General features: G+C 35.2%; 2 protein-coding genes across 2 annotated transcripts; one reads left to right on the top strand and one right to left on the bottom strand.

Moving 5' to 3' along the window:
- Nucleotides 1-1,003: 1,003 nt before the first annotated feature.
- Nucleotides 1,004-19,977, bottom strand: LOC120631090 (centrosomal protein of 162 kDa). The gene is made up of 5 exons (XM_039900518.1): nt 19,497-19,977; nt 5,034-5,598; nt 3,715-4,230; nt 3,172-3,383; nt 1,004-1,851 (listed from the first exon to the last, which is right to left on the bottom strand). Exons 1-5 carry the CDS (start codon nt 19,869-19,871, stop codon nt 1,636-1,638), a joined length of 1,884 nt encoding a protein of 627 aa, XP_039756452.1. The 5' UTR covers nt 19,872-19,977; the 3' UTR covers nt 1,004-1,635.
- On the top strand, nt 7,239-18,767 carry LOC120631091 (carboxypeptidase B-like). The gene is made up of 9 exons (XM_039900519.1): nt 7,239-7,335; nt 14,277-14,543; nt 14,630-14,821; nt 15,490-15,623; nt 15,780-15,940; nt 16,571-16,702; nt 17,392-17,488; nt 17,667-17,813; nt 18,481-18,767. The coding sequence occupies exons 1-9, from the start codon at nt 7,239-7,241 to the stop codon at nt 18,718-18,720; spliced, it is 1,467 nt and encodes a 488-aa protein (XP_039756453.1). The 3' UTR covers nt 18,721-18,767.
- Nucleotides 19,978-20,286: the final 309 nt, after the last annotated feature.

Below are 20,286 nucleotides of genomic sequence, written 5' to 3' on the forward strand. Positions count from 1 at the left end.
GCCTTGGATGTCAATAATGTCCTTTGCGGTAAACTTCTTACCGTCTCTTTTCCTTTCTTGCGTTCAATAAAGTGTTTATTCGAATCTTACGTAGATACAGCTAGAGGGCCCTCTTCCGATTCCATAGAAATCGTTATTCGCGATCGAATTGTTAGACGTAGGTGGAAAATATCTCTAGAGCTCTCTAAAACCATTCACTCAGCTCCTACTTGAATCAACTTTGTTGTACCAAGACAGTCAATTGATTTACGCCATCGCAACTATGCCACACCATTCACAATATTAGCACCAACGCAAACAAATTTTTCTGCTGTACACCTACTTGCATTATGTTATTATTTCTTATCTAATTTAGACCATAATTTTCTTATTTGATAGGTAAATATTGTTATGGGTTATGCAAAAGGTTTGCATGGTTGTGCATAATGCAGGAGGATGGCATAAAATGTGAAAATCCTCTTACAATTGGGGATAGGCAGTGCTTTTGTGCATGTAGGAAGTTCACGCCACTGCCTACCTTCATACTTTGTAAAACACACTCTTGCACTTAAGTTTATTGTTTGATAGTAGGTAAATACGTAAAAATTCATACCTTTCGGCTCCTTAGGGCCCATGCATACAGACAACACACAGAAACGCGCGTCAAAATTACGGACGTGTGAAGCTCATTTAAAACAGTCTTCGGTACCCAGAAAATACAACCTGTAGTGTACATACTACAGGTTGTATTTTCTGGGTATAGACCATAATATATAGACGTAAGTATATTACTGATATTTGGATAGTATTGCCCACCGGCTGCAACGCCAAAACATTTCCTCGACACGACTCCAAATCATCAAAGATGCTTTTTGCATGCTTTGGTCTATAACATAGATACCGAAAAGAAGCGGGTAATCATATAAGTCCAGGTTCGTTACGCGTAATATCGCGTAGTTTAATGCTCAATCTATTCTGACCCTTATCTAGTAGGAGACAGTTTTGCGAATTAAAAACCGCCGGCTGTGGTATTAAAGAAGGGAAGGAATAGGATACCAGTACTTAATTAATTTAACATCTTAAGATTTTGGATTAGTTTGACTATTAATTTCGAACGCGTAGTTTTTAACTCTTAGTCTGAATTAGCACTTATCGAGTCTTGGAATTAGTATGCGATTTAATAGCTTTTCGCACTCAACAGGTACACTTGAATAAGGAAATAATATATCTGAGTATCTATTTCAATTTATCATGTCACGTAAACTTGGAAAAGAAGAGAGTTTGCAAATGAAACTATCATTAGTACACCCCTCAACCTCCACCGGTCCTAAGTAATAAAAATAACATTTTAATCGTATAGCTTTTTATATTGTGGTAGGTACTTCTTAAAGCATTCGTCTTAAAATATTCTATAGTTATCTCTTCTCTAATACGAATCACACTACCATCTGTAAAATAAGTTGTTGAAAAGAAAATCTAAATTGTGACAAAGCAGCGAGAAATCTTAACCAATGAAAAACGGATCAAAAACATACCTTCCTAAGGTCCGAGTTTAAATAGTGCACATACAAATTTTCAAAATGGCGGCGGTGTAAATGTGTGTAAAAAAAACAACAATTTAATATTTTCTGAGTCACTAGGCCAAAATAATTAACGTCATACATTATTCTTTGATACATGAACATCCCCCCCAGCGTGGATATCGTATTTCAATCCCGACTGATACTTCACCAGCTTGTCGTCAGCAGCTCTGACTCTCTCCTGGAGGATTTCCACCGTCCTATTGAGAAGTTTAATCTCCTCTTGTAGCGGGTACAGTTGCATATTCATCTGCATCAGTTCTTTTTCATGCGCCAGCTGGAGTGTGTGGAGCTAAAAACGTGAATTCTATTAATTTTAAGTAAACGCTATTTATTTTAAGTTGGCATCATCGTCATCATCAATTCAACCGATTGACGTGCACTGCAGACATAGGTCTTTTGCAGGGAGTTCCATATTTCACGATCCTGGACCACTTGTTTTCCAGCGGCTCCCAACGACTACCTTGATGTTTGTCCACCTCGTTGGAGGTCGACCTACGCTGCGTTTACCGGTGTGGGTCGCTACTCCAGCCCCTTGGGAACCCAACGGTAATTGCGCAATAAATGGCACAGACCGGTTGTAAATGGCACTTCGGGATGCGATCAATCTAGCCCTGCGATGACCAACCGTCTGGCGTAGTCATTATTTGGCATTTCTTTGTAGATGATAAGTAACATTGAAGGCAATAGATGTAATTTATAGTAATAGCGGTGATAGCCTAGTTGTTAGGTTAGATTAAGTAGGTATGTTTTAAGCAGTTAAATATCACTCAAATGCAAAAACATTGATAGGAACACTACTTAAGAGTTCTCCATAATGTTCTCTTAGGCGTGTAAGTTTACAAATCCGCACTTGGCCCTGCGGTGGATTACACTCTAAGCCCTTCTCATTCTGAGAGGAGACCCGTGGTGCCCTGTAGTGGGTCAGTGATGCTTTATTAAAAGGCGTTAAGGCGCTACAAATTAAGGCTAATCAGCAAAGTCCTATGTTCAGGAAAACGCCGCTCAGCTTATTTTACCGCACGGTAAATTCGGGCTGGGCGATAAAAATTATATGCCGGTCCGATTTTGCCCATCTATCTTAAAGGATACAAAATTGACAACAACCTAAAGACAATAACCCCAACGAAAGATGAATTGAGCCGCTCTGAGTCTGGCAATGTTTAGACAGGACTAGCAGTAAAGATTACTGTGACAGAGCTCTTACTTATGACAACCCTGTTGAAGATATAAAACTGACACATTCATAGTACCTAATAAAGTGACACTGTGATGTTAGGGCTGTATCTGATTTCTTTCAGTAAAAACTAAAGCAATGGATTACTGAAAAACTATTAACGTTTCTGTTTTACAGATAGGTCTCAGAGACAGTAAAGAATGTACCTACCTCTAAAGCGTCTGAAATTTTTTTTTCTGTTTTCATAAACACGTTGTATATAGAGTAGCTGGAGTCGACTTTGTTGTTCAACAAACACAAAGAGTCGATAGTGCCGAATCGCTAGTCAACATTTTCGTTTTTTTAAAGGAAAATTCTACAGAGAAGCTGAAAGCTCAGCAGTTGCTGTTATGTTTTCCAGACAAATGAAGAAGAAAGAAAAAAGGTGGAACTTACATCTTGTATTCGTTTCTTCTTTAATAATATCAAATCTTCGTTAGTGCGTTTTAAAGAAGCCAGCAAGCCCGCTCTATCTTCCAACAGGTTTTCCTTTTGCTTCCTCGCCTCACTCAGCTCTGCTTCCATTTCTGTATTAACTCGTGATATTATGTTCTCCGTTGATTTCGCTTGCTTGGCAGTTTTCTTTTGTGGGTTCAAATTGAGTAACACTGGAACGTAGGTAGATTTTTTTATGATCATCAAGTAAACTAAAATTAGGTACATCATTTAATTTTATCAATAGAACGAAATATACATACAGTGATATTGAAATGAATCGAATTTGCATCTATACGTTAAACCCAAAATACATACCCGCACTATTCTTAACCGTAAAACTTGAACTATAAAAACTTTAAAAGGAGTTTGTTATACCTAACATTATATATCTTTCTAACAATAGGTAATTTTTCGTATCTTTCTTGGCGCAATTTAAAGTTCAAAAAACAAAAACGCGATAAAACACGTATTCTTTTATGTAAAATTGATGTAGGAAATTACCTTCTTTTTCTTTCTGTAAGCTTCGCAAGTTTTTCCTTAATTCTTCAGTCTCTCTATTAATCTTCGATATTGTGCGCTGTTTAACGGTAAGCTCTGCCTGCAGCCCTTTAATAGTGGCCACCAAATAACTGTCCTCTTTTAATCTGTTAAATATCAATGCGGAGTTTTGAGTCAACCTGCTGACGGCTGACGATGCCCTGTCTGATTTGTGAAATGTTTGAGTTCCGATTGAATGCGGATTTTTAGTGGCCGTTTGAACTGCTGCATCCTTCAAATTGAGCTTGTTTATTTTGCTTTTCAAATTGTTATTGACTTTTCGATCCTCCATCAATTGTCGTTCGACGTCGATTATATGATTTTCATACTTCTGTTTCATGTCGCCAAACTTTTCTTGCAGTGTCACTAGTATGGTCTGGAAGTGGTTTTCTTTATCTTTCAACTCCTGTTCCAACCGAGCGATACGTTCTTCTAGCAACTTCTTTTTGTTGTCTTCAACGGATGACGACTTGGAGGCAACTATGCAACATAAGTGAAATTCTTTACTATAAGAAAATTCATTTATAACACAATTAATTTGATATTTTTATCATCATCATCATCATCGACCCATTATAGTCCCACTGTTAGGCAGTAGCGTGCATTGCTGATTAAGTGCGGTCCCCCCCGAAAGGGAAGCCGAAGCGTTACCCACTAAGCTATCACCGTTTTCACCCCGAAGATGTCATTGAGTGGACGATGGAGAGATAAATGGTCGAACTATCTCTACGTGAATGAATTAGAAATGAGATCCGTAGTTTAACCAGATTATCTGATAGACACCAGACTGAACCAGAGACAAGGGCAAATGGCTTGATGAACTGATATACATCAGGACCCTACGCTCGGACGATCCTCATGCTCGAACGCAGCTTTCGTTGGCTCCCGATTGGACCGACATCAAACTAGTCAAAGGGAGTCGCTGAAAGACAGCATGGAATTTGTAACTCCTTACAAAAAAATTATGTCTAGCAGTGGATGTCAACAAAAGAGTATACTGAAAAAAAGTACGTTATAAGAGGGTTCATCCAGCAAATGATACGAGTGGGCGTTGCATTTTCATTCAACCAATTATTATGATATGATATGATAACCAACTTCCACACATCTCAGCATTCATAAAACGGGACACCCTTTCATAATAATTATAATATTAGTGGAGTTATACAAAAAGTGATTGAGTTTTGTGTGCCTGAAAATTCACAAAATATTTACGGCCTTAACACCTACGCCATATTTTACCATCAATTTACAAGTAAAGTCGTGGGCAGTGAAAACCGTACCTATTAACGCCGACACGGAGTCCGGATGTTTTCTTTTTAGTATAAGCTCCATTTCTTTAACCTGTCTCCGTAGATCTTGTATGACTACAGCATCTTTGTCTCGTTGTATCGCTAAATTCTTTCTTTCATTTTTTTCCGTATTTAATTCCGTCATAAGGCAGTTTTCATTTTGCTTGCAACTTTTTAAGTCTGAATTTCTGCTTTCATATTCTTTTGAGAGCCGATTGACCAATCTTTCACATTCAGTTACTTTTAATTCGGCAACGTATTTATCTTCATTGATTTGTTCCAATTTTTTGCGAAGCAGTTTATTATCATCTGTTAAATGTACATTCAATAACTCTAAGCTTTTTACTCTTTCGTTAGTGTCCTTCAATTCTTCTAATAATGATTCGTGTTTACAAATTTGGACTTTTTTTGGTGAATTTGTAACAAATCTAGCTACTTTCGCTGCCTCTTTTTTCTTGGAATCGATGACGCCAGCAGAGAAAGGCCTTAGCTTCGGTTTTCTTCGAACTTCGCTGCATTCTTTAGCATTTTGTTTTGTATTTGCATTTTGATTAGCCTACAAAAAAGAACCTTTAATAATATAAACAAGATATATACTCGTATCAACACCAGTGTGTAGCCTATTAACCTACCACTGCTACGTACAGGCCTCCTCTCTGACAGGATAGACGGGTTTTGGAGCATTTATCCACCACGCTGCTCTAATGCAGATTGGCGGACTATATTAATTTATAAATAGATAGATAACATACTCATTAGTTACTTGTTCACTTGTATTTAACAAGTGAAATGCACAGCATTACTGGTAGAGTCTCAAAAATTTAAAATACTTCATCGAATTTTCACTGTCGAAGACTATAAAAAAAAAAAACAAGATAAACACATAAGACAAAAACATCAATATTGCGGTTATGTTGAATGATTCATGCTATCAGGAAATCGTGAATCAAATAGCTATGATGTAGACGATTGCGGACGAAAAAGTATGTTTACAGTAAAAACGGTTTGACGTTATAATAAAATAACTGCAACTTAGAGGCAATGACCGGGCATGGCGCCTCTGCTAACGAGAAGGTTGTCATTCTGGTTCCAAAATAAATATAACTGCCTAAGCAAAGCAATACTTCCTACAGATTAGTACCTTCTGTATGGGATTTTGTTAGTGCGAACGTCTGCCATGAATTAAGTAAATAATCGGTAAACTGTGAAATGAGAAAATAAAAAACTGGCTAAGTGCAAGTTGGACTTGCACACGGACGGTTCCGTAATACGGTTCAAAATGAAACACTGCCCATCATCATTCCACTACAAAGCTCAATCGCCTTTTATAACTAATTACTAACTACGATATAATAAGCTTATACTAACATCTGTGCCCAGTACTACTACCATGAGCAGGAAACATTTTCCTACCCGTGGAAAGGATAACAATTTATCTTTTCCCACAGCTTTATTAACTCTCTTATCCCTTGACAGCAGGGCTACCACAGACAGGAGACAAAAATTCCCTAAAGCACGGGAACATGGAATAGAAGAAGTTTATTCCAGTTTATTATTACAAATATATTATTTGGATATTATTTCCACTGGTGCGTTATCAATTCTCAGAGCACTGGCGCGTAATTGTAAATAATATCCAAATAATATATGTGTATTAATAAATGGGGGTAAACTTCTCCTTTTCCATGTTCCAGTGATTTAGCAGATGGGCACGTTAATTATATCGCTTGTCAGGGGATATAATCGGGGGATATAATTTTTATCTCCAGCCCGTGCTAGCCCTGCTGGAGATATAATTGGGGATATAATTGTTGTCTCTTAGGACTAGCATAGTGTGCCATGGCATGGCAACAAGTGCAGTGTATCCCCGTTAATTATTACACATAATACAATTTAATTTCGATATTATTATCACTTGTGCGCCAACACTCGGATAGTTGATGAAACTGTAAGGGATCTTCCCTTACAGTTTCATCAACGGGGATCGTCATCAAAAGGGGATTTTGGGGAGAAAAATATCTCGTGCCAATAGCCGTACAGCAGTACAATTTTGAAAAGCTGAAGATGCATTCGAATGCGTTTTTCCTGCGCGCTTTTTCAATGAGTGCGTGCGGCATTTAAAATTGTGTATGGGTCGAGCGCAATTGCATGGATGCGGTTTATGTTTTGTGGAAGTGAGAGCCTCCATCAGTCGCCATGGGGTCGTGGACGCGAATGGCCGTGCTCTTGGTGGCTGTGCTCGCCACAGCGACACTTTCCACAGCTCTCATCAATGAACTTGAACCCGGAAAAGGTGCGTACATTATTGTATAAACTCTTTTTTGACATACGTACCAATAATTATTAAAGCGTGTGTTTAAAAAGACCAGTTTTTTTTTTCTAGAACAGACTAACTAACAAGTAGGTTGGATCTATGCAGGGTTGTTGTACTTATTCTAAACTGACTTTGATCATTTGAGTTATGTTATAACATACTTAGTTATTATAAATGTTTTTTTCGTGTTCTAACATATTTACAAGACAAAATTCCACTGACTATATACTTTATGCAGTAGTCGTTACTCCGTTTGCGCAAAATTTACAAGAGCATGAAAAAAACCGTTTACATTTCAAATTAATGCCATTATATTCCAAATAAGCAAATGTTCGGAAAATCACACTTATTTCACAATAAGGTATTCCATTATGTTTTATTGAAAATGCTCTATAAAGCAGAAAAATCATATTTTTAGAGTTCCAAATTCTGATAACTAGTCGAAACTTAAAAAAAACTTACATAATCGGCTCCGAAACGTGGTCGCCTAATAAAATAGGCCTTATAAAAAGCTCAGATTAACGCAGCTGAAAATGGAAAGAACTTGCTCTCTAAGTGATAAAATCAAATATAATTCCTACATTTTATTCATGTAAATCTATCACAGGAACTTAAAGCGTACATAACATATAATATGTTACTATTAATGTTAGGTGATGGTGATAACTACGTTCGTTGACTTAGAACCACGTAAGAACACGTGAAGACGAAGAAGAGACCACGTAAAACTTAGCCGGGGTTCTTTTTTTTGAACCCGGAAATGAGGACATCCGCAGAATAATCAGCGAAACTGCTGAACGAGTTGCGAAGCTAACGGCCGAACACGTAGCATTGAGGACAAATATGTATTGGGAACCCAAGCAGGAATCGTAACCACTGGACCTCATACTGGAAATTGCTTCATTTTTTTTTCCTGATACTAATTATTAATTTTTTTTTTTTACTTGACCGCAAATCCTAACTGATATTGTGTATTTCTTTATTTGTCCTTTACGACCTAACTAAGCAACCTATTAGCATGATTTTCAACTTAATCGTCATCGGCATTTTTGGTGTCCCACAGCAGCTGGTCTAAGGCCTTCTCTGGCATAGGAGAAGAGGTTAAAGCTTTTGAATCGATACGCTGATCTAATGCAGGCAATAAAAGCTTTATATTTATAGGCATTTATTCAAAACCACAAGCGACACTTATTATTATTAAAGTTACAAATTAAAGTCGCACTCTGTAACTCTGTCAAACCAATTTTGACAATTCTTTTTATTATTACAAAGCTAATATCAGTACCTTTTTTAATATTCGGAAACAAACAGACTGTTTAATTTTCTTTATTTCTACTTGTTGATTATATAGATATTTTTTTTTTACGTTGCGGTACAAGCTCTGCAGAGATTATTGCAATGTCATTCGATATCTCTGATGATGACATAATTCCAAAATGACTCCTAAAAAACCTTTTATTTACAACCTAAATAGATCAGTGGCTCTTGACAGGCTACTAAATTAAAAGATCATGATATTATTTTGTAAAAATCAATGGCTTGGTTATATGGCACGAATAGTTGTACAGCCACAAAAAATTAATACTCTATTTAGATACATTATCATAATTTTAAATAATACATTTCAGTTTTCCAAAAACAGTAAGAACTGAACCTAAAAAATAATTGACAGCCTAATTGTATTTGCCATCATAACTAATTGAAAATACTTAAACGTGTACGTGTGTACGTATGAAAGTTTTAGGACCATAATCTTCTCGCTGTTGAGCCTAAATGTAAATACGGCTGATGTTATAGTTCTTTCTGCGTTATTTATCTAAAGTATTGCAAAAGTTTTGGACCAAAAGTTTTTCGATGTCTTGACACATCGTTAAAGGTGCCTCAAGAAATTTAGGTACCTACGCCTTTCAACTTAAAGACTTCAAGTCGCTTAAAATTGTCAAGTGCTTACGTTTCCGTTGGTTGGCAACTCAGTCAGTCTACCCTTGTATTATTGCTCTGATTACTGTTACTGTCTGAATACTGTTATAATACTCCAGTAATACTCCACCGGCCTAGCCTCCCTATGTATCTCCCTTGTATATTTAACATAAACGACAGCAAGGAATTATTAAAAATTAATTGACCCTTTGTACGCCGCGCCAGGCCACACACACATTGTCTATGTCGGTATAATCACATATGAGTTAATTAATTCTTCATTATAGTCCTGTATTCCGTACCTCGATGTATATGTACTTACCAACTAATATTACACACAACTTCACAAGGGAAAAGATTTGTTTCTTAGTTTATTTGTAATCGATGAAATTAGAAACTACTGAACTCTTTTTAATAGTTGTATAGTAAATGTTTGTGATATGGTCTTTAGAAGCTTATAAAAATGTAAATAAACCTTTTTCTTAGAGCATGCAATGCAATTTTTTCGCAAAATTTTAAGAGATTCCGAGTGGAACACAGACTTGCATAAATACAAACGTGACAACGACGCGACGTATCCAATGGGTCGCATCTTTGAAATTATAAGACTTTTTTTAATGCTCTATTTGTTAAATACATCTTTGTCTATCGTTAAATCAATGCCGGAAACAAAAGGTTAAAAATAGGTAAGGTTCCGGATATATCCTCACCTTCAACATACGAATAGATACGTGATCAAAATTCATGATGCATAAGTATCGGAAAAGAATCGAATTAATTGAGATTGGCAGACAACGGATGAATGTTCACCGCTGCACAATTAAACTTAAATCACCATTCGGATTTCGATTTTAAGCGGGAATCTATTACAGTTGAGAAAGTACGATCTTTCAATCTAAACCTTGATTTCGATTGATTACCTTCTATTCTCATATTAATTTGCTGGTTTTCATTTTCATAATATCGTGTATTTAAATACAAGTCGATCCCGTGCATTCGTTTTATAAAGGGCTCCATACTCTTGTTTGATTTTTACGAACTATTAACACGAGCTGTTGCCTGCTACTTTCTACGCGGTAGATTTTTGTCTTCTGGATTTAAGATCAGTTTCGCCAAGATCAGTTTAACAGCAAGCAACATAGGTAAAAAAGTTTCGCTGACCGATTTCGGCCAATCTGTCTGGTATTAAATATGTCTTGATAACGAAACTAATACCTTGGCCCAGCCCGAGAACCGAGCCCAGTACCTACATAGGGATCTGCAGTCGAAAATGCTCATCAATACAATGATGAGGCAACGTGCATAGTTAACGAAGGTTTTAACGACCGTCGCGTCTTCAACCAAGAGGTCGTCAAAGCATTAGCTTCCTCATTCGCAAGTCTAGAGTTAGCTTTCCCATAAGGTTGACTGGGCGTCATTAGACGAGACATGTTACTATAAATATAATCTGTGACATTTAAATTCCCTCTTGTTTACTCATTTTGAATTTCGGCGAATATTGTGACACACGCGGCATACTTACCCATTTCTGTTGCTGGCTTGCAGTTTGTTAAGATATTGTTTATTGATCCCCCAGCATTCCGAGTTCTTTTTTTTAAATTTTATAAGAATTACTTATATTTTATTATAAGTAATTCTTATCTACCATAGCAAAATAAAATCGAGTTAACAAAAGAAAGCGTCATTAGTCAGGTATTACATTTAACGCAGGTTTAATGCGGAAAAGATTATACCTTTAACGAGTTTGAAGTCTTTGAACTCATTGAGATAACTCATTACTGAACATAGCAAGATGCTCTTGAGCAGGCAAGGACCGAAAATACCGAGGTTTAAAAATATTGTGGACTGTTCATAAAAGTAAACCAAAGACTCTTGATTTTACTTAGCAATCAATTGATTAGTAGTATCTATCAGGTTATAATTTATCACTTATCTTATCAAAATAAAATATTCCTGAACGCATGTTTGCGGTGTTACAATATAATACAATTTTGCTAATATAATTATTCCTTCTATTATTATTTAAAAAAAAGATAATCCAACATTCGATGCGCACTAGCAGACAAAGCAGCATTTGATAATGGAGCTTCTGGAATTTCCACTGACCGATTATTATTCGTAATTAATAATAATAATAATTGTTTAATTCAGGTAAAACCCATCTCAATATACACGTAAACAAAGTAGCAAAGTATTTTAAAAGATCTGAAAAATAATAAATGAAATGTAAACAATTAAAAAAATACAAATAAAATATAATAAATTACCCCAATAGAGGGTTCGTAACCTACTATTTACGGTTTCCGTCGCGATGCACGGCATGCCATCTCTTTACAATAGGATTCTCCGGGTACTCGGAGCATACTACTACGTAAACTGTCTACAATGTTTATTAAGGAAATAGACACATATATTCCTTTTAATATTTTTTTTTGGGCTGCATCTGATTTCTTTCAGTAATAACTAAGTATGTCAGTGGTTTACTCAAAAACTACTTATTAGTTTTTCACAGATATATCTCAGATAGATAATGTACCTCTACAGCCTGTCAAGTAATATTTCGTTTTTCATTTACACGTATATAACTTTTAATAATTTTTAAAAGTTTTTTGGAAGGCGTAGAAATCTTGGCCCACTTTATAGTACATACTAAACTTATAAATGCAAAAATTAGTTTAATTGTTTGTCCTTACTTCACGCCCTAAATAAACAACTACACGACTTGATAATTAGCATAGAGTTAGTTGAAAGGACGGAGAGTAATATAGGCTACTTTTGGTCCTGGAAAACATCAAATTTCAAAGGGTGGTGGTTTCATGTTTCTGGTACTCTGGTACTAAATTGTTTGTTACAACAGTTGTTTCTTACTCCTTAACTTCCGAAAGAAAAACCTCTATTATCTATCAATTGATATACAACATCAAGCGAGTCGCTGGGAGCCGTTGGAAACAAGCGGCCCAGAATCGTGGATTTTGGAACTCCCTACAAAAGACCTATATCCAGTTGTGGACATCAATCGGTTAAAGGGATGATGATAATAATAAATAAATATATCGTTTACTTATTTTGTGTTGCATTGCATTTTTTTTTTTACAGTTTTTATATCAAAACCGTTAGTTCGAACAAGATCAGGGCAAGCTCCACTAGCAAATGAAACTAAGTCTCGGCCAGAGAAAGCCATTTAACGTGGCACACAACTCACGCGACGAACTTGCACAGCATTTTAAGTGACAAATCTATTATCAATGCGCGGAGTGTTCACTTTTATAGTAGCTCGTAAATAATACTTAAAACCCAATATAGATGAAGTAATAAATTAATAAAAAAAACCGGGCTTCTTTTAGAGTATAACAATTAACATAATTTTTTTGAAGACACTGCACTGTTCAATGTGCCCGAATTTTTGTCATTTATTTTCTACTTTCCGATCTGTACCTTTCAGTAGGATGTGTTTGTTGATATTTATAGTACCTACTTACCCATTAATTTTATCATTCGATATAATACGCGATCGCTGACAGTTTGTTTTAAGTTTCTATGTTTTTATTTAAAATATTTATAATCCCAAAATGCCCAGTATACTACTCTAGACTACTCTTCGTAGTCTATTAATAACCCGGTTTAACTGTAAATTTATTTAAACACAATGCTTATATCATCTTCATCAGTCCATAAAATAAGATGTTATCGCATCAAAATGATTTTTAGCTTCCTCATCTGCATTAAACACAAAAGGATGCCCATGGTCCGATTCCTTTTTATAATTACAACGGCAAACCGCAATAACAATATTTGCAAAAAGGTAATTACTCACGTTTATCCAAAGGTTACACCTAACGTAGTAATTACAAATTGATCTCAATGATTGTTTTAAAAACCATCAACTTAAATTTTGCGGTATTTGTATGTAAGGTATTTGTAGCAACATTCATCTTCGTGCAATATTTTCACGTATTACTCTTTACTATTATAAAATATTCAAGGATTAAGGATGTAGTATAAGCAATGAAAGCTTAGTGGTTAGGACTTCGGCACCCTTTCGTGGAGACCGAGTCCGATCGCCGGCCTCTAACTTCTCAGAGTTATGTGCGTTTTCAATTTAGCAAATTTAACTTGCTTGCTTCAACGTTGAAAGCGAATATCGCAAGTAAACATGCATGCCTGAGAGTTCTTCATAAATATCCGGCCAGTGCGACCAGGCGTGGTGTACCACTGCTTAAACTATTATTTAAACATATTATTTAACTTAGACAAGCAGACAGAAGGAAGCTCGAGAAAATTTTGTTAGTAAACAATAGTTCAAATTGTTCAAAAATTAATTTAAGGTAAAGATTTCAACGGGAATAAATTAATTAATGTGCCGTACTCGCTTTTGACGCTGCGCGCGCAGACCCATTTTTAGCCTTATATTAAAATTATATAAATATACTACGACAATACACACATCGCCATCTAGCCCCAAAGTAAGCGTAGCTTGTGTTATGGGGTTCTAAGATAGCTGATGAATATTTTTTTTATGATTATATAATACATAAATACTTACAATACGCAGACAAACACCCAGACACTGAAAAAACTCATGCTCATCACACAAAAATTTTTGCAGTTGTGGGAATCGAACCCACGACCTTGGACTCAGAAAGCAGGGTCGCTGCCCACTGCGCCACTCGGTCGTCAAATGGAGATAGAGTTCCAGGAGTTGGGAGTTTTGTATTGGAAATTTTCTCCTCTTTGAGAATATTTTATTGAAATTTCATAAATATTAATAGTTTATGAAATACTGTCAAAAAACGAAATGCCTTTTTTTTCATCTTTAATTGTTTATAACTTTTGCAATTCTTTATGTGGTAATATAATTGGCACATTTTTCTAGGCGTCATTCCGGATCCAATGAGCTATCGCACATAATTTTAGGAGCAGTATCTCTGTTTTGTACCATTTTCAAATTGTCCACTAGACTAACCACATTGACCAAACTTACAACTCATTTTCACTTTCAGATTGGCCTACACGCGGTTCAGTAAAACAACCATACAATCAAACGGAAGCTTTAACAGTCCCAACAGAAGCGTATACGTCCACTACCGAACTTGTAGAAGAAACTCCACCCAATGTTAAGGATGAATTAGAAGAAGAGATTACTATTCTCGCCAGAGCCGCTGAAGCGGGAAACGTTAAAGTAGACTACTCTGGCGCTCAGCTATGGAAGGTTTCAACAGAGAAAAACGGAGTTCGTGTGATTCTAGGAAGACTGAAACGCAGAAACCGTACGCATCAATAGAAAATTTAATCTACAAAAAACGTAAATTTCTAATATTGTTACCATTATTCAGTAAATTATTTTGTTCTACAGTTATATCTACGTGGGCTGGAAATCAGAGTTACGTGGATGTACTGATCAAGCCGAATGCTATGGCGAACGTCACAAGAGTGTTCGCTCGAGAAAACATTTCATACGATATCATCATTGATGATCTACAAAAAAGGATTAATGAAGAAAACCCACCGTTGGATGAAAATGAGATAGAACTTCAGGATAGGCGAGGTTTGTTATATTAACTTAAAATATTTGATAAATCCCGCTCGTGAAATAAACCCGAAAGCAATATTCCAAGGGTCGATGTAATTTTGTTCCAGCAAGAGCTTACAATTTTTGGCGTTACAGGGCATTCCGTCGCCGATTAGGTTTGGCTTACATGGGCTACAAATCTCTCAAACTTCCCATGGAGTATTGGCCATATGCAAATTGGGGTTCGTTGCCGCATAAGCATCCTCATTGATGCATTATTGTGTCTTAACTGTTGGTTGTGTTGCGTTTGATTAATTAAATGTGTCTTGGTACAGGACTTGGTTGTAGCATGCTTCTTATATGATATTATACAAGTAGTTTAAGTCGTGACTAACTGTGTGGTTTATTTACACGTGTATAAGAGAAACAAAATGTTTAGAGTGCATTAAAAATGATAATACACTAGGAAAAAAGAGCAATACAAATGGTCTCTTTCTAAATTTCCGTTATACAAATATTCCCATATAAGAATATCAACAAGTACTATCACTAACAACAAGACTAATTAAACATGTTCAGTATTGCTATAATACGACTAAAAGTTATTCAATGGTTATTAACGAAACAATGTACGAACAGGACAATCCATATGTTCCATATGTTTTTATATACAAAGTTTTTCATAATAGCATTGTTTTTAACAGGTCATCGTATGACGTGGAAACAATATCACAGATTGGAAGACATTCATGGATTTTTAGATTATCTAGCAAAAACATATCCAAAAATTGTAAGCGTCAATACTATTGGAAAGTCTTACGAAGGAAAAGATCTTAAGGTTTGTAAAGTTAATACACATCAAATGGCAATAATTGGTTAGCCATTATCCGTAACTAGACATCGTAAATGTTTAAGTACATATATTAGCTAATCCTTTAAACGTCTACTACAATTATCGTTGTATGGTCTGATTTGTAAATTACCATAATTTCAGATTCTACGTATATCCGATGGTAATCCAAATAACAAAGCTGTTTTTATTGATGGAGGTATTCACGCTCGAGAATGGATCAGTCCAGCAACAGTCACTTATTTCATAAACCAAATTGCTGAAAACTTCGACGAAGAATCTGATGACATGAAGCAGATCGACTGGTAATTACAACTCTTATGATTGATTTCATCTATTTTGACTTAAGGATAGATTTGGAACAGGATCTTTCTGAGTCGAAGAAACAATTTTGTTATAGAAATGTTACAGAAAACATAATATTCTTTTGTTCTCCCTTTTGTTTTTCCTGCCCTTACATGATACCTCAAGTTGAACTTGAAGACAAGTTGTTTTGGGTTTAAAATTATATATACATACCCTATAATACATTCATTTATTTATTTCTCGTTTTGCGCTCTAACGTAGTAACAGCTCTTATTTGCCTGTTTAGTTTCACACTTATTTTTCTGTTAATATTAATATATATTTGCCATGGTTTTTTGTTTAATTTATTCCTGTCATTCGAGTTTTTGCTTTCCTCCGTTATATACGGCTGTCTTCTTCATAAATATTATAATTTTGTATATATGTATTGCATAATAAGTGGGTAACAGTATCTCACGTGTTCAGTTTTATATATTTATCCAGTAGCCACCTCAAAGTATCCTCTTTGTACATTAGCAACAGTACATTAGCAAAATTCTTCTACTCATTTTTTAAGCTACCTCTTCGATACTAAAACACAGTGTTTTTACGGAATTAACAATTTCTTCTTTTATTCTGTTTATCATCAGGTATTTCCTACCCGTAGTCAATCCTGATGGCTATGAATACACACATTTAGTGGATCGTTTATGGCGTAAGAATAGAAAACCTTCTTTTACCGGAAGACAATGCTTTGGTACGGATCTCAACAGGAACTTTGGGTAAGGTGAAATAATAATTATAAGTTTTTCTTGCAGACAAAAATTTATGTACCAGTATGTCATTACATATGCTACTCTAAAATAATATAGAAGTTCTACTATCTACCTTTTATACCGGAAAAATATATACGGTTATGATGATATATAAATAAATAAATAAAACTATATTATATACTCCCTCGCTACGCTGGGCACATTTTTATGGAATGGTTGAGAAATGAGAAACAAAACAAAGAATACAATGTCAATACATGTCAATGAGTATTTTTCTCGCTTTCAGCACAAGGCGCGGTCACTGGTACATCGATCGTTAATAAAAACTGTAGTTTCGCGGCCGCGGATATGAGATATATATAATGCAAAAAATAGATAAAAACAATCTTTGATGCGTATTATATACGAGTATCATGCTGAAATTTCAGCTCGATCGTTGCAGAACTTTTTGAGTTTTTGAAGCGTACACAAATCAACATAACATATTATATACATAATAGGTATATATATATTATAGACTCGCGAAAGTGAGTTTTTTGGTCTGTCCTTTTTTCACATCGCTAATTTTATATTTTTGTCATATAAGTAGAGAACAAGTACACGCCAATAGTAAATGCAAGCAAACAGAATAGGCAGAACTATTGAACTATTTTGTAACCTAAAGCATGATACTTAAATATTATTGGTGTTTGCAGATACCGATGGGGTGGTAAAGGAGCGTCGAACAACCCCTGCAGTGAAATCTTTCGCGGTTCTAGATCTTTCTCAGAGCCCGAATCCCGCGCTGTGTCGGTAAGTATAAAAAATATGAAAATGCTACATGCAAACGAATAAAAAATGATGCCTGAATTAGTTTATTTATTGTTCCACAAAGGTAATCAAAAGGTAAAGGGCCTCATCAAATTAATAGTAATGAAACTAGTTAAATGTTTATCAATTTAGTTACTTCAATATTTTATTTTATTGACAGGAATTCATCAAGACGAGCGTAGCTAACTTTTCAGCATACCTAACATACCACAGCTACGGGCAATACCTGCTGTATCCATGGGGCTACGATAACGCAGTACCTCCAGACCATAAGGATTTGGACGTTGTTGGCAAAAGTATAGCAGAAGTAAGTTAATAACCATATGATATTATAAGTGCAAAAGTGTGTTTGTTTATTTATTTATTTATTCTGTATCCATTATCCCTATATATATCCAATATCGCTGTATCCATTCTGGAGAACGATATAGGATCATATCATCCCGGTATCCGCAATACACCCGGTTGACGTTATCACTGGATTCAAAAAATAAAATTTTTGGAGCAGTTTCAAAGCTAAATTGTTCTGGGCAATTTTTCATAGCTTAAATTGTTGAAAGACAAAGCATATATTTGTTATCCTCGGAAACCAAGAATTCCCCCAAACTTGCTTGCTGGCTCCAGCTGCGCCTTGACACCAAAGCTTAAGATGTCCTAATAAACAATTTGATTTAGTTTTTGAGAAACAGATTATACAGGGTCTGGGTGTATTGGATTGCCATGTCTCTTTCATCTTAGTCTGCTTTGTCAGCTACACCAGATTTTATGATTCATAAACAATCTGTAACCATAACTAGAAGCAAAGATGAATATAGATTGCAATAAAATAAAATCTATGTAATACTTGCTTGGGACAAGTATGTTTCAAGAAAGAAATATGTTTAATTGTCTATGCATAGATACTTGAATCTATTGTTGGACATAGTAACTAACCCTTGGTGGCATACCTTGAGAAACTTTATTATGTATTTCAGGCCATTGAGAGAGCAGGTGGATCAAAATACTCAGTTGGTTCATCCAGTGGACTTTTATACCCAGCTTCGGGTGGCTCAGATGACTGGGTGAAAGCTCAGGGGGTCAAATACACATTTACAATTGAACTGAGTGACACTGGACGTTATGGATTCATATTGCCAACCACTAAAATTGAACCTGTAGCTAGAGAATCACTGGCGGGACTGCGAGTGCTTGCCAGTTACGTAAGCAAGCTCTAAGCTTTAGATGTAGATACTTATATAAGCTATTTATGATGCCTATTTTGTGATATCAAGGTTATTACAAATAATTAAAAATTGTAACTAATATTTAAATTATTTAAGCAATAAATTCAATACTTCTTTGTATTACAATGTGTGTTTTCTTTATAGTTAAGGACAAAAATATAGTGTATTTTATAATATTAATATTTCACTGACTGTAAAGTAATTTAATTTTAAAGATTTCTGTATTTTATTGTCTTTATTTAATTTAGTCAAAACTGAATTAAATTCATACCACACTTCTTCAGTGTGGGTTGTGATATTAAACAACCTGCATGCTCTGCTATGCAAAGATCCCTCCAATTCCCTGACTCACTTAACTACACAAAAATTAGCTATTACTATGGAAATATGATAAATAATTACTGATTGCAAATGAATCAGTCCTGCAATTGAACCCAGGACCTTATGATCCTTATTTGAACATTTTAACAACTACAAGTAGTTGCCATCAACAAAGTTAAACCAATTTTGATGATTCTTTTCTTATTTTATCCTATTTCTCTCTGCTGTGGTGCTTTTTAGAGCAGTTAGTCTGATACAATCGTAGCTTTTGTGTCAGGTAAACATAATACAGAATGTTATAACCATCACCTATCATAATGTAAGAAATATATATGGACACATCAAGTGTATGTTCCCTATTTGAATATAGAAATTATTAGTTTGAATTTCCTTTGGCTGCACGGTGATATACCTTGACCTGAAAAAATAATAAAAATTTGACTTACCTTACTGGGAGTTTTTTGCTCTTCACTACGTACATTTTCATTAGGTTTCGTTACTTTTATTTGCGGTATATTTTCTATCTCCATGTAAGGGCGAATACCATTTACAGCGGATACCGGGCTACTTTTCAGTAAATTTTCAGTTTCCTGAGCGATATTTTCAGCTCTTTTTAAAATTAACTCCACATCATCGTTATCATCGTCAACTTCGTGGCTGAAGTTCTTGGAGTCAGAGAGCTTCTTGATTTCGTTAAAAATCATTTTAATCTCCTCGTCACTATCTTTAAATGCTTCACAAGACTTCTCATGTAGTAAAAACTCTTTCGTGCTGTTATCGTTAGAAATCATTTCATGATTACTTGCTATAGACTTAGCCATAATATCAAATTATATCGCATCGATTTTACTTATTTACTGAAAGGCACTTTGTAATTGACCAGCACGTTTTAAATTCATAGAAATTTAATTATTTACCATTTTTTGTTTCCAATCAAATCACAACTAGCCGTTGCTAGGCAACTATGACAGACTACTTAATATATCTAATTCCTTCCAATGCTTGTATCCTCTCGGAAATTTATTTATTTTAACACCATTTGAAACATTGTATCGTTAACATTGATTATAACTCAGATTTATAATTAATATTTTAAAACAACAGTTAATGAAATAAGAAATAAACTTTATGGGCTCTTTGAGGAATAGGGGTCCCTAAGAAGCTCAAAGATGCTGTCTGAGTTATCCTACGTGTTGTAACTTTTCTGATTGTTTGAATGTGAATATCAAACACTAA

This window comes from Pararge aegeria, chromosome 17 (genome assembly GCF_905163445.1).
Source record: "Pararge aegeria chromosome 17, ilParAegt1.1, whole genome shotgun sequence".
In the NCBI taxonomy this organism is placed as follows: domain Eukaryota; kingdom Metazoa; phylum Arthropoda; class Insecta; order Lepidoptera; family Nymphalidae; genus Pararge; species Pararge aegeria.